Source organism: Gopherus flavomarginatus, chromosome 9 (genome assembly GCF_025201925.1).
Source record: "Gopherus flavomarginatus isolate rGopFla2 chromosome 9, rGopFla2.mat.asm, whole genome shotgun sequence".
In the NCBI taxonomy this organism is placed as follows: domain Eukaryota; kingdom Metazoa; phylum Chordata; order Testudines; family Testudinidae; genus Gopherus; species Gopherus flavomarginatus.
In genome coordinates, this window is record NC_066625.1 from 76665979 (window position 1) to 76679364 (window position 13386).

The 13386-nt window shown below is 40.2% G+C and overlaps 1 protein-coding gene across 1 annotated transcript; it reads left to right on the forward strand.

Moving 5' to 3' along the window:
* Window positions 1-4855: 4855 nt before the first annotated feature.
* CTXND1 (cortexin domain containing 1) lies at window positions 4856-12682 on the forward strand. The gene is made up of 3 exons (XM_050967843.1): window positions 4856-5009; window positions 11489-11565; window positions 12375-12682. The coding sequence occupies exons 2-3, from the start codon at window positions 11533-11535 to the stop codon at window positions 12606-12608; spliced, it is 267 nt and encodes an 88-aa protein (XP_050823800.1). The 5' UTR covers window positions 4856-5009; window positions 11489-11532; the 3' UTR covers window positions 12609-12682.
* The last annotated feature ends 704 nt before the right edge of the window (window positions 12683-13386 follow it).

Genomic DNA, 13386 nt, shown 5'->3' on the forward strand with positions numbered 1-13386 from the left:
TTCCACATTAAGAGTATTATATACATACACTTCATAAATGTAGCTTTTTAAAGGTAAAAATGCAACACATTTGCCTCCTGTGAGAAAAGCACTGTGTGTCAGAGAATTTGGGCTTTCATTCACCCAGACAGATTGTTTCACAGGAAGAAAAGTGCTCTGCCTATAAAACATACCTTGCATTTCTGTAAAAATATTTGAAGCGTGAGAGGAAAACGCATATCTTGCTTTTTTTCTTTTCCAGCTTTGCCTGCAGTGAGAAATTTCCACACAGTTCTACTTACAGTTCTCCTAACACTGATTATTTGGTAAAACGTCACAAAATAAGAACAAAGGACACTTGTCTCACTCTGTAAAGTTTAAATAGCATGGAGCAGTGGTTTTCAGCCTCATTGGCAGACACTTGCTCGGGTTCACATAATAGCCACATAGCATTTACAAGCCTTGGTTTGAAGGCCAAATCCATTTATTTCTCTAGGACTTTCTGTATTGCCGCTCAATATGTTTAAAGGCTAAGTGTACATTGAGGGTTATTAGCCTTCCTTTCCTGAAAATACTGTATATATTCTGCATTAAGGGTTGTCTAGACATCATTAGAGGATAGCTATTCAAATCCATCTAATCTCTAGGCATCACTTCTATGACTTTGCATTTTGATAGCGCCACACAAGAGGATCTCAAAGCCCTTTATAAACACACAGGAGTTAAGCCCTACATGTATTAACATTAAAAAAAAAACAACCCAGCAATAGCCAATATCGCTCAGAAACACATTGTCACATTCATGCTGGAAAGAGAGACACTGCACGGTCCCCTAGTCTGACCTATGCAGGAGACTAGTCTTTTCTTCCTTGGGCTGGGAGGGACTGGTGTGTCTAGCATTGCTCATCAATGAGCCCTTTGGCCACTTCAGGACAATCTAACAATTCCAAGCCAGCCCTCCTCAGCTGGAAGGACAGTGACATTAAGGGAATTAAGTAGAAAAATTGAAATATTTAGGGCGCCCTTACATGTGAGGTACCCTGAGAAAAATATTTTTTTGGAAGTGGTCTCTGCTTGCCCTGTCTGTCTCTCTAAATGCACATTACAACGCCCCCCCTTACCAACATACCTTCCAAATCCTCTTTTGGGGTAGAGGGTAAATGATGAGTGCTCAAATCCCACGCCATACATTACTGCTGAACCATGGTTTTCATTATTCTTTTGCATTTCTTTGGGAGGCTTCTAGACATTTTCAGGCTCACCATGAAGCAGAAATTTGACCAGGAGTTACCTAGTAGTGAACTAAAGCTTGGAAGATGGGAGAGGCTTGTTCTCAGAGTTTGAGATTCCAGCAATCAGCTCTTTAGCTCTAATCAGTAGATCTTCCAAGCTCCGCAACATTTGAGTTGTCTGAGATCTAATGTAATTATCAGTAACTCCTAGAATCTTAGCTAAATGTTGCTTAACCCAACAACAAAGCAAACAGTGCCAAGTGCTTTATAAGTGAATGAAAAAGGATCAGCTATTTGACCCATTTAAGGGAGGAGGGGGGTACTCACTAAATTGCAACAACCAAATTATTTTAAAAATATCTTGAATCATCTTCTAAATATTGTGACCCAAGTTTCTCAACATTAAAAGTCAGAGAAACCTTGGTACAATACAAGCCTTAAATGCTTTCTCCAGACTGATGCATGTGTTCATCAACTTTTTGGGCAACCACAAATGATCTTTTTAATCTTCAAAGGAACTATCAACAGCTAGTAATTTATTATATAGATTTGTTAAAACAAATGTACTGAGGAACACTTCTCTGGTTCATATACAAATGATTTCAAACACAGATTAACTCATGAAAATTTGTTTATTCAAACTGATCTTAAGCCTTTTGAAGTACCAGTGTATGAATTAGTTCTGACTGGAGCAATAGATGAAAAATTAAGTGAGGTTAAACAAAAACAAAAAACCTTACTTTATGCTACAGTAATCGGGATCACAGGGTGTCTGTGCTACTAAAATAGAGTATTGATTTCCTCCTGAAAGAATTTTAAACATAAAAGGATAATTAGTCTTTTTTTAATGGAGGCAGCACTTAAAGAATTGCTTTCTAGTAGGGCTGTCAATTAACTGCAGTTAACTCATATAATTAACTCAAATTAATCATGATTAATTGCACTGTTAAACAATACCAATTGAAATTTTACATATTTTTGGATGTTTTCTACATTTTCAAATATCTTTCAATTACAACATAGAATACAAAGTGTACAGTGCTCACTTTATATCATTTTTATTACAAATATTTGCACTGTAAAAATGATAGCTTTTTTTAATTCACCTCATACAAGTACTGTAGTGCAATCTCTTGATCATGAAAATGCAACTTATAAATGTAGTTTGTTTTGTTTTTGAGTGCAGTTATGTAACACAAAAATGTAAAACTTTAGAGCCTACAAGTCCACTCAGTCCTATTTCTTGTTCAGCCAATCGCTAAGAGAAATAAGTTTGTTTACATTTATGGGAGATAATGCTGCCCACTTCTTAATTACAATGTCACCTGAAAGTGAGAACAGGCATTTCCATAGCACTGTTATAGCTGGTGTCCTAAGACATTTGCATGTCAGATGCACTAAAGATTCATAAGCCTCTTCATGCTTCGGCCATCATTCCATAGGACATGCATCCATGCTGATGACACTCGTTTAATTTGTGACTGAACTCCTTGGGGGCAGAATTCAATGTCTCCTGCTGTTTTACCTGCATTCTGCCATATGTTTAATGTTATAGCAGTCTCTGATGGTGACCGAGCACATGTTGTTTGTTTTAAGAACACTTTCACTGCTAATTTGACAAAATGCAAAGAAGGTACCGATGTTAGATTTCTAAAGATAGCTACAGCACTCAACCCAAGATTTTAGAATCTGAAGTGCCTTCCAAAATCTGAGAGGGACAAGGTGGGGAACATGCCCTCAGAAGTCTTAAAAGAGCAACACTCTGATGCAGAAACTACAGAACCCAAACCACTAAAAAAGAAAAGCAATTTTCTGTTGGTGGCATCTGACTCAGATGGTGCAAATGAACATGCATCAGTCTGCACTGCTTTAGATCATAATCAAGCAGAACCCGTCATCATCATGGAAACATGTCTTCTGAAATGGTGGTTGAAGCATAAAGGAACATATGAATCTTTAGCACATCTGGTATGTAAATATCTTGCAACACTAGCTACAAAAGTTCTATGCAAACGCCTGTTTTCAGTTCAGGTGACATTGTAAACAAGAAGCAGGCAGCATTATCTTCTGCAAATGTAAACAAACTTGATTGGCTGAACAAGAAGTAGGACTGAGTGAACTTTGTTTTATTTTTTAATGTAGGGTTTTTTGTATAAAATTCTACATTTGTAAGTCCAGCTTTCATGATACAAGTACTGTAGTGCAATCTCTTTATTAGGTGAATTGAAAAATACTATTTATTTTGTTTTGTTTACAGCGCAAATACTTGTAATCAAATAAAGCGAGCACTGTACACTTTGTATTCTGTGTTTAATTGAAATCAATTTGAAAATGTAGAAAACATCCATAATATTTAAAATTATATTGTATTGTTTAACAGTGCAATTATTTTCATGATTAATCACAATTTTTAATTGCTTGACAGCCCTACTTTCTAGACACAGAAAAGTTAATCTGTCTGGATCCAACCACAGTATTTCACTTTCATTAAATACTTACTATTTCTGATTATAAAGTTGAATTATTAGGAATAGTATGGTATGATTGTGTCCAGACTCCTATTTTATACATCTGAAGTTTAAATTAGTGTTGAATTCATTTGACATGCATCTGGGGACAAAACTAGGAAAAGAGATCAACTATTTGAGCAATTTTTATATTAGCTGATGAGATTACAGTTACTTAAAAAGTTCAGGGTCAGGACTGGCCCTGTGGTTTAGCATCATCTGAGAATCTGAATTTGGGTGTTAAGTCCAGCCTCTAATTCTATGGCCCAGCAGAGGTTAGAAGCATTAAAGGAGGCAACATTCTGAGTTCCTAGCCACAGGAGCAAATTGTGATACATACAAGAAATCCATTTGAGTGAACAGTGGCATTGATGCATTCCGGAATAGCTGTATCTAATCCTCTTTGGTTGATATCATGGGATCCTTGAGGGGAAAAATTAATAGAGATGGGGAAAAAACATTTCCTGAACTGGGACAAAGTCAAAACCCTCAATTTTCACAAAATAAAAGAGAGTCTGAAAAAAATCAAGTCAGATCAAAATGGTTTTTTAAAAAATATTTCAATATCCTATTTTGACTGTAATGGGCTTCAATTTTGAAACAATTTTTTCAGACAAGAGAACTGGAATTTTTCATTTAGAGAAAACATTGAAATGAAACATGAACAATTTCAAACTTCTTTAAAAAAAACAGAACCAAAATGTATGAGAACTGACCCTTTTCTGCAAAGAAATTCCTTTTCAACAAACTGGTGTTGTTTGTAAAAGAAAAAATAAGATTTCCAGCCAGCTCTAGAAGCCAGCTGAGGAAATGGGGAAGATTCCAGAGACCCAGTTAACTCATAATGGAATTATCTTTCACTATGGATGAGATTATTTACAAAAATACATCAAGAATTTTGGATTTAAATAAAATCCCCATTTTTGTACCAGGGATGTTCTTTTGGGAAAAAGTTGGATATGAATAAAAATTGAGTTTCTCCTCTAAATCAGGGGAATCCAGACCGAATGTCCCCTCAGACTCTTGCTACAGAGAATCCCTGCAGTTTAATGGAAATTGGTAACATTCACTGTGCATGTGCAAAGGAGGTTTGTTTTATTTTGTTTTTTTGCAGGCGACCTGGGTGACAATAGAACTGCTTACAGGTCTGTGTGGAAGTGAATCTGATTAGCATCTGTGTGCAAGTAATGCTATTGTGAGCACCAACGAAACTTTAGGTACAGTCACAACTGGGACTTAGACCTACGTTATTGGAATGCTAACATATGATTGAAAGCCTCGCATCTGGAAGGTATGGATGCAATTGTATTTATGAAATCCAATGTGGTTTCCCTGTCCTCCCCTCCCTGTACACTGCCTATATTTTATGATCAGAAATGGGAGAAAATTTTCTGTTAAACAGGGAAAGGAGCTCTGTGTGCAAAAGCCAGTTAGGAATTTGTCTAATGGATTAATGACACTGGGGAGCTTAAGGGATGTGCATGCACCCACTAGGACAGATTGCTTCTGTTGCTTAGGGATTGTTGCAAAATGGGTCTTTCCCCAGGCCTGAATTTGATTTGCATGTAATTGGGCATTCTGTTAAGCAGAGTTACTTCTCATCAGAAGCCTGTGTAAGTGACACAGCCCTTTTCCAGCTGAGGGCTGAGCAAACCATCTTTAATAAAATTAAGAATGGCCCTTAATCTTCATCAAAAACCAGAAATAAGCCATTCTGAAGTACAAACAATTGTTTTCATACACTCTTGGATGTTCTGGTAGATCTGTTTCAGATGAAGCCAAATTTAGGCTCCAAAAGCTCTCCGAGGAAGGCAGGGAGAATTTCACATACTGTTACCAGTCATGTAAATATAGAATCTTAGGTTAATATACTGTGGGTCTCATTCCCCTCACTGAGGCCAGCATGTATTCAGAGTAACTCCACTGGAGTGAGTAAAGCTGCACACCAGAGTAAGAGCAGTAGAGAAAGATAAACTGACCTTGTATCTAGTCTCAACCTTTATCTTTTGCTTAACTCCTGTCACCCATCCCTTCTGCTTGCTTCATTAAAATATAGGTGTTTTATGTGCTTGGTGACTGCCCAGAAAGATACAGCTACAGCCCCAAGCCACCACAGTGCAGCTATCTCCCTGAGCCTAGCCAACATGGAAATTATCCGCCCAAATTGCTCTCACAGCAGACTCGCCAGCCAGCTCTAAGCAATGAGCAGAGTCTAGAAGAAAACTGAGGCAGAACTATGAAGAATTCTATATACTTCACTTGACATGAGGGTGAGGCAAGCCCAGCAGGTAGCCAGATGAAAATGGAAGTTTTCTTCCTTGCTGCTATTTAAGAGCCATTTATTAAATGAGAGAAATTAAGAATAAAAATAAAACAGCTGAAAGAAACCCATAATAGGTCATTGGGAGGTGATAAATCTCACACACACAGTGCTTCCAGCTGCCAACAAGATGGAAATTCATGTTTAGATTTATATGAAAACACTAATTAACCACAGTAGGCACAGTTAATGTTTATGCAATCCACCTGTAATGCACTCTTACTGCGGTAGGTAGTTACCGTATCAACTTTATTAGGCCTCAAGCAGCGCTTATTTTGAATGATTAATTTTTCTTGCCTGGATGAGAATGAGCATTGGCCAGATGCAACTCTTGCTGCACTGTGGGGGTGAGGCTGTTTAAAAGCTGATAGAGAAATTTCATTAATACTGTTTCCTCTGTGTGCTTGTCTGTAAGACATTAGGTCATTATGCAAAAAAAAAAATGCCATCTCTGTTGTGGCAGTCCTCTAAGGAAGAGCAAGCTGGGGAATATCTTGCTTTCATTGAAAATAAAGGCGAAACTAAGGAGCTTTGACCAGATTCTTATCTGGTGTAAGTCAGCATTGCTCCCAACATCTTGCTCCTACAGCCATACAATTGAACATTTAGCAACGTTTCATGCTTGAGAAAGATTTGTGCCATAGTTCTCATCAGCACTTGACAACATCAGTATCTTTGAGTATTTCATGCCCTGGTTTCAGACCTGCCAGTATTTGCAACTGTACTCATCAGCTCCAATGTACATTTTATTTCATACTGCTGAGTTAACCGTTCTGTTCTGTTCAGATGCAAAGAGTGTTTTTATGTAATGGTGGGGTGGGGGAAGGGTCCTGTTGTATCTTGGTCCTTCAGTTGTTTACTTTCATTGGCCCCATTTGAGTAACTTCCCCTCTGATTATGTTGACCGTTAGAATTATGATTATGGCAGCAATATCTTAGGTCCACAGGCATGGTGTTTACAAGGGCTATTTACTGTGTGTTACTAGATGAAGAGATCAGTCAACTGTCCTTGTACAGCAGCTATGTAATGGTCTTGTCTTGTTAATAACTCCTTTCATACATACTACTGCACCCTTTTAGATAGAATATGCCTTTTATAAAAGATCAACATTTTCTGTGAAATCTTAATACTTTTTATGAGAAGTTTCACTTAGTTAAAAAACAAACAATTTTCTGTCAAAAAACAGTTTTTCAATGGATAATTTTTCCACCAGCCCTAGCTGAGAATCCGTATATGGGAATCTGTAACAGGGTAACAACATTGGAGAGAAAAATCAAGCCCAAACTAGCTGTTCACTTAAACCTCTAATTCCAGACAGCTTCCCCATTCAGGACAGCTCTTAACTTTACCTGCTTGAAGTCAAAGGGTTGTCAACTTGAGCTTAAGTGCTTTCCTGAATTGGGCCCTTAGTCCCAATTCAGTTGCTCAAAATTCTGATGCCTTTGGATGTTAGCTCAAGAGCAGAGCCAGGCTCAGCTATTATCCTCTATCACAGTGTTTCCCAAACTTGAGACGCTGCTTGTGCAGGGAAAGCCCCTGGCGGGCCTGGCCAGTTTGTTTACCTGCCATGTCCGCAGGTCTGACTGATCACACTGCTCTACAGCCAAAATGCTTCTGAAATAAATGTAGTCCAACTTTACTAATTCTGGGTCACTGAGAACGAAAATGATGCTTAAAATTGTTGGTTGGCTCTAGTTTTCAAGATATGCTATTGGGTCAGTATATACGACCCTTGACTTGGGAATGGCGGAGGATAAGTGAGTTATAAAGGGAAGGGATCTCAATTTAAACCAGAAATGACTAAAATACATCTTTGACTGGATCTATGAATAAATCTATGACTGGGTTTGGACAGTACTTGCTTTTTAGGCAAAACAATGAATGATGCAATCTGAAGCTGGTCATACATGATATGAATTGCGTCATACATGATATGAATTGCATCATGTTATTCCTAGAAGTCATGGATGATGCAATCATAACGAAGCTTACATCACTCTGCTGAACAAATTGCCCTATATCAGCTCTAGAAATCATACAGTGTCGTGCTCTCATTTGTCAGTGTTTGATTTTGCAAAGGGACACATTTCTGTTTAGCCAAAGTGAGCAGAGATGCCTCGTACTTGTGTGAACAGTGCAGATAACTTCTGCTATGTTTGTGGTGAAGTGACTTTTGCATCACAAAAGCACAGTATACCCACTATGGTTAAGAAAGCCTATCACTTTTCTTTTGGCTGCAAAATTGGAGATCAGGACAAGAGGTGGGCCCCACACATATGCTGCAACACTTGTGCAACAAATCTTCGCCAGTGGTTGAACAGGAAAAGGAAATCTATGCCTTTTGCAGTGCCAATGATTTGGAGAGAGCCAACAGATCAGACCAGCAATTGTTACTTCTGCATGGTGCCTCCAGTTGGGAAAGGTGTGTCAAAGAAGAAAAAGTGGACTGTGCATTATCCAAATATTCCATCAGCTATACGCCCAGTACCCCACGGAGAAGGACTGCCGGTTCCTGATGCACCAGAATCCTTCTCACTTGAGTCAGACGAGGAAGAGGATGAAACTTCTGGTCCTGAACCATCAATGTCACAGGACCCACATTTTCTCCCATCCTCCTCCTCTGAACCACACCTCATAACACAAGGTGAACTGAATGACCTTGTCAGGGAACTACCCAAGAGTAAGGCAGAGCTGTTGGGCTCCAGACTACAGCAGTGGAATCTCCTGGCAGGCTATCAGGGCAAATGGAGCCCATCAATGCTTGCAGACTATTGCTGGACAGTGACAAGAGATGCTCCATTTAATGAATCCAAGAGACAAGCCAAGAAGCGCCAAGTAGACACTGACTAGGACTAAACTATGTACATAATAGTTTTTTGCCTTTTGTTTCATAATAAATTTTATTTATATAACCCTTTTGCTGATTTTTAAAGTGTTACATAAACAGGACAGGTGAAATATTATCATGTAAAGCAACCATAAACACATGAAAAGACCTAGGTTTACAATTTTTGATTAAAACTCTACTATCTACACAATATACATAGACATAAAATGTAAAAACTTAAATATCTTAGAAACAGTAGCCAATCAGTTGTTTTTAATTGTCATATTTGAATTCAGCACATCAAAATACATAATAAATAGCACATTTTATCTCTGAAGCAGACGACTTCTCAAAAATTGTAGACCAGTGTCATGGCTGGTTCGCTGGAAGCGGTGGCTCCCATTGGCCTGGAGCAGCGAACCGCGGCCAGTGGGAGCTGCTATCAGCTGGACCTGCTGACACGGCAGGTAAACAAACTGGCCTAGCCCACCAGGGACTTTCCCTACACAAGCAGCATCCCAAGTTTGGGAAACACTGCTCTATCACCACTAATACAACCTTGGAAAGTCTGAATAGCACAGCTCTGAAACTATTGTCCCACACCAGATTTCTGGAGCATGAAGGTGATAAGGCTCCATACCTCAGAACATTTCGCTGTGGCTTGGTCTACATTAGAAAGTTTTACCAGTAAAATGTTACTGCTATCTCCACAGGCTTGCCTGCATCCATACTCAGATCTGAGTCCTGCAAACAAAAGCCTGAACTTTTGCTTGCAAAATTAAACCAGTCTTCAGATGGTATGATTCTACTGGCAGGATGCCTGTGTGGACACAGAAGTACCTGTATGGACAAATACAGTCCTCCAGCAACAAACCCACAATGCAACAGTCCCTGCAGCAATGTCCTCTCTAGTCAAAGTTTTTAACTCTGCTGCCCTACAGTCACAATGACTGACTGAAATCTGCCCCCCTGTAAAGCATGTTCTGGAAATACCTCTTTACCCGCCTGCAACCTTTACAACCACAACTGTACAAGCTTGGCTCCAGCTGAATCGCGTGCTGCTTCCCGGTCCAGCAAAGAGGTGCTAGCGTTCCTTGGCCTGTCGTGGGATAGTGCTGTGAAGGCACAGCTGTGAAATTCCTACAGAAACAAAGATCTAGCTCTTGATATTGCAAAGAAGATGCAGAAGCTGGGTTACAACATGGACAAGAACCAATGCTGGGCAAAGAGGAAGAAGCTGTAGCAGGTTTACCAGGAGCAAAAGAGGACAACAGAAAGTCGAGCACTGCTCCCAACAGCTGCCACTATTATAAGGGGTTTGATGCCACACTGAATCGGGATTGCACCCTGGACCTGTAGGCTGAGGAGAAGCTGAATGAGGAGAGGGATGTGGAATATTCAGGCCCAACCAAGAACCAGTGGCTCTTGGAGACCCAGCTGAACCCAAAGAGAGAACTCAACACTGGGAAAGGGGCCTAAGGTCAGTGTAATTTACTGCCCCCCAGTAATGCACAACATACATTCTTCAGAGCTCTTGAAACTTCAGTCTCCTCCCTTTTTCCTCTCCCTCTCTCAAAATGGCAGCGGACTCTGCAGGGAACAAAGGAATTCTGTTTTAAAGTAGCTGGTTTATTTTAAGAGCATGAACTGGCAGTAACAGGCAAAACTGACAGAAAGAAAACGGGAAAAAGCCATACTTTTGCTGCCATTCAATGTACACATGCTTGTTGGTTACCAAATCATATACACAGCCATAGGGAAGAAAAAAACCCGCTTGCATTGATTGTAAGCTACATGCAAACCAATAAGTGACAATTCAAACTACATGATTTTGCAGAAAATGCTTTGTAAACTGGATGCAAGTTTTCAAGTCCAGACCACATTACCTGCAGGCTGTGATTAGATGCAGGAAAGTGGTAGAAATAGTGTGTCGTTAAGTGGTGGGGAGCTGGCATGGACTGGCTCACATTGCTATCTGGCAGTCATAGGGGCCCTCTGCCCCTGGTGGAGGTGCCCGTTTATCTGTGCCTGCACAGCTTTCTGGCCCTCTGGGACAATTTCACTGAACTTTTCACGCAAGTAGAATGTGATTTTTGCTCAGACATGTCAAGGCAGAGCAGCCTAGTTTCTCCTGCCAGAGTAGAGCACCTTCCCTGCCACCCTGTATAGACCTCTCAGGGGAGCATTGCTGCAAAGAGGCTGTCAGTACGAAAAGCCTCAGGCAACCATGTCCCTTTCATTCAGAGCCAACGGACAATATAGAGGACTGCTTTGAATACATCTACACTGACCTGCACCTTGTACTTTCTTTTTTAATAGCAGCCAAATGTGAATGCACCCTGCCAAAATGGCTGTGCTGGCAGGAGTATTCTGGCAGAAATTTCGGCGGTAAAACTTTCGAATGTAAGCAGGGCCTGTCTGTAGACATACTTCACTGCATTAGTGTCTGGTTCCCATGCAAACCACCCTTTGATGTCGCTTATTCTAGCTCCAGTTTCTTCCCCCCAGTTGAAGTGTGTTTGAATGTTACTGAACAATAAGGAACTGCTTATGGCTAATCAATGACTAGCTCCAAAGTTGCAGATGTTTAAAGAATGAATCCGTGTTCTTGTTCTTTTCCAGCAGAGGCCCTCACCTCCTTCACCCAGCAGCCTGACAAAGGGTGGATGTCAAGGGAAATCTCTCTCACCGCTCATTCTGTAAGTCGAGTCAGTTTCCCTCCTTTAGGGCCCCAATGTAAATCAATTGTGTTAAGATAGAGAGAATTTGCAGGCTACAGAAACTGGCCAGCAAACACTGTTCTGTGCTCAAGCCCACACATTTAGATAATGAGGATGGAGAGTCTCTGAGATGATATAGTGCATCAACCACATCATTCTGAGCAGCATGGCTGGTGATGAACCTTGAGTTTAAAAGTCACAGTGCCTCCCTGGAAAGCATGAAATTGCCAGTAACTCTTAAAATTGCTGCAGCTGAAGGAGGAAATTTATAGGAAAAAATGTTTGTTTTTTTACTATTTTTCCTTTTGTTTGCTTTGCACGAGTGACAGCACTGTGACTACAGGCAGTTCCCCTAACAGTTGTTTGGGTCTTTTACAGAGTAACAGTGAAGAGTAACCTATTTTAAAAACAGGAGGCTGTAGGAGCAGGTGTGGCAATTGGATTTTTTTTTAACAGCAAACAGAGGATTAGATTTCAAGTTGATGATGCCCCTTTAACACTGTTTTCCTTGTAAAACAGACACTCTTGACTAGTCTCTCAGGAACAAACAGTAAAGAGCTAAATTAACAAACATGGGCATCGCCACAGAAGAGCCCATGTTTGTTCTATTTCCTGCTTTGCCTTCTGTCCCATAACATTTCCAGCCTCTCTTACCCACCAGGGTGCAATCCTGCCCATTGAAGTCAATGGGAGTTTTGTCATTGACAACAAAATCCTATTTTCCCCATGCTTCGTGATGCATCTCAATGGTCCTTGACAATGGCTTTGACAGCATGGTTGTTTTGCAGGTGTACGATGATGGTAGCAGTAAGCACAAACCCGGACAAGGAGAGATGCAAACAATGGAGGCCCCAACACCACAGACTGTGTACGTTGATGTGGACAAAGGACTAACATTAGCATGTTTCGTCGTCCTTTGCCTTTTCTTGATCGTGATGATTATTCGCTGTGCAAAAGTCATCATGGACCCTTACAGCGCCATCCCAACTTCCACATGGGAGGAACAGCACCTGGATGACTGAAAGGAACACTGCTGGAAGCTTTCAGAGCACAACCTGGATGGCCTTTTCATTCAGAGAAGGTGAATGTATATTAAACTGAGATACAGAGTGGTGCAAATACAGCGTACTGGTTACATTTTCTTGCACAGCAGGTTGTAGACATCGTTGTGTCCCTATCTGATGGTACAGCCTATTTCCAGTATAACCTTCACATATTAACAAGAAAAATTATGATTGTAACTTGAATAGCACAAAAGCTTTCTAGGCAATAAGGCTCCCTTAAATCTTCTAATATAAACCTCAACTTGGCATTCATTTCCTTAAGGAATATTTTTCTATATTGTTTCCAATAAATAAGAGGATGGATAGCTATCAGTACTTGGAAAAGCAATAAGGGCATTTAATCTTTCTTTGATAACGGGTTGCTTACAATATGTTTGTCAGTTATTTTTGTGTGGCTCTTAAGGCTATGAAAATCCCACACCTTATAGGTGTGCAAAGTCTAAGGCTATGAAAAATGCCACATCTTACTGGTGTGCAAAGTCTCCTGGGAATTTCTGCCCCTGGGATGGCAATGAATGTAAGTACTAAAAAGGCACATACGGTGGAGGAGAGAGTGCGCACAAACTTATTCTTGGCTAACTGAGTTCTAGGCACACACTTTCCCCTGCAGTATTGTGGAAATGTACTTCCAAGGGTCAGGATTATGAAATACACAAAACTTGTGATGATTTTCAAATGAGCAGATGTACAATTGCTCCCCTCTTTTATTGACAGTTGTTAAGAGTCAACCTTGCTC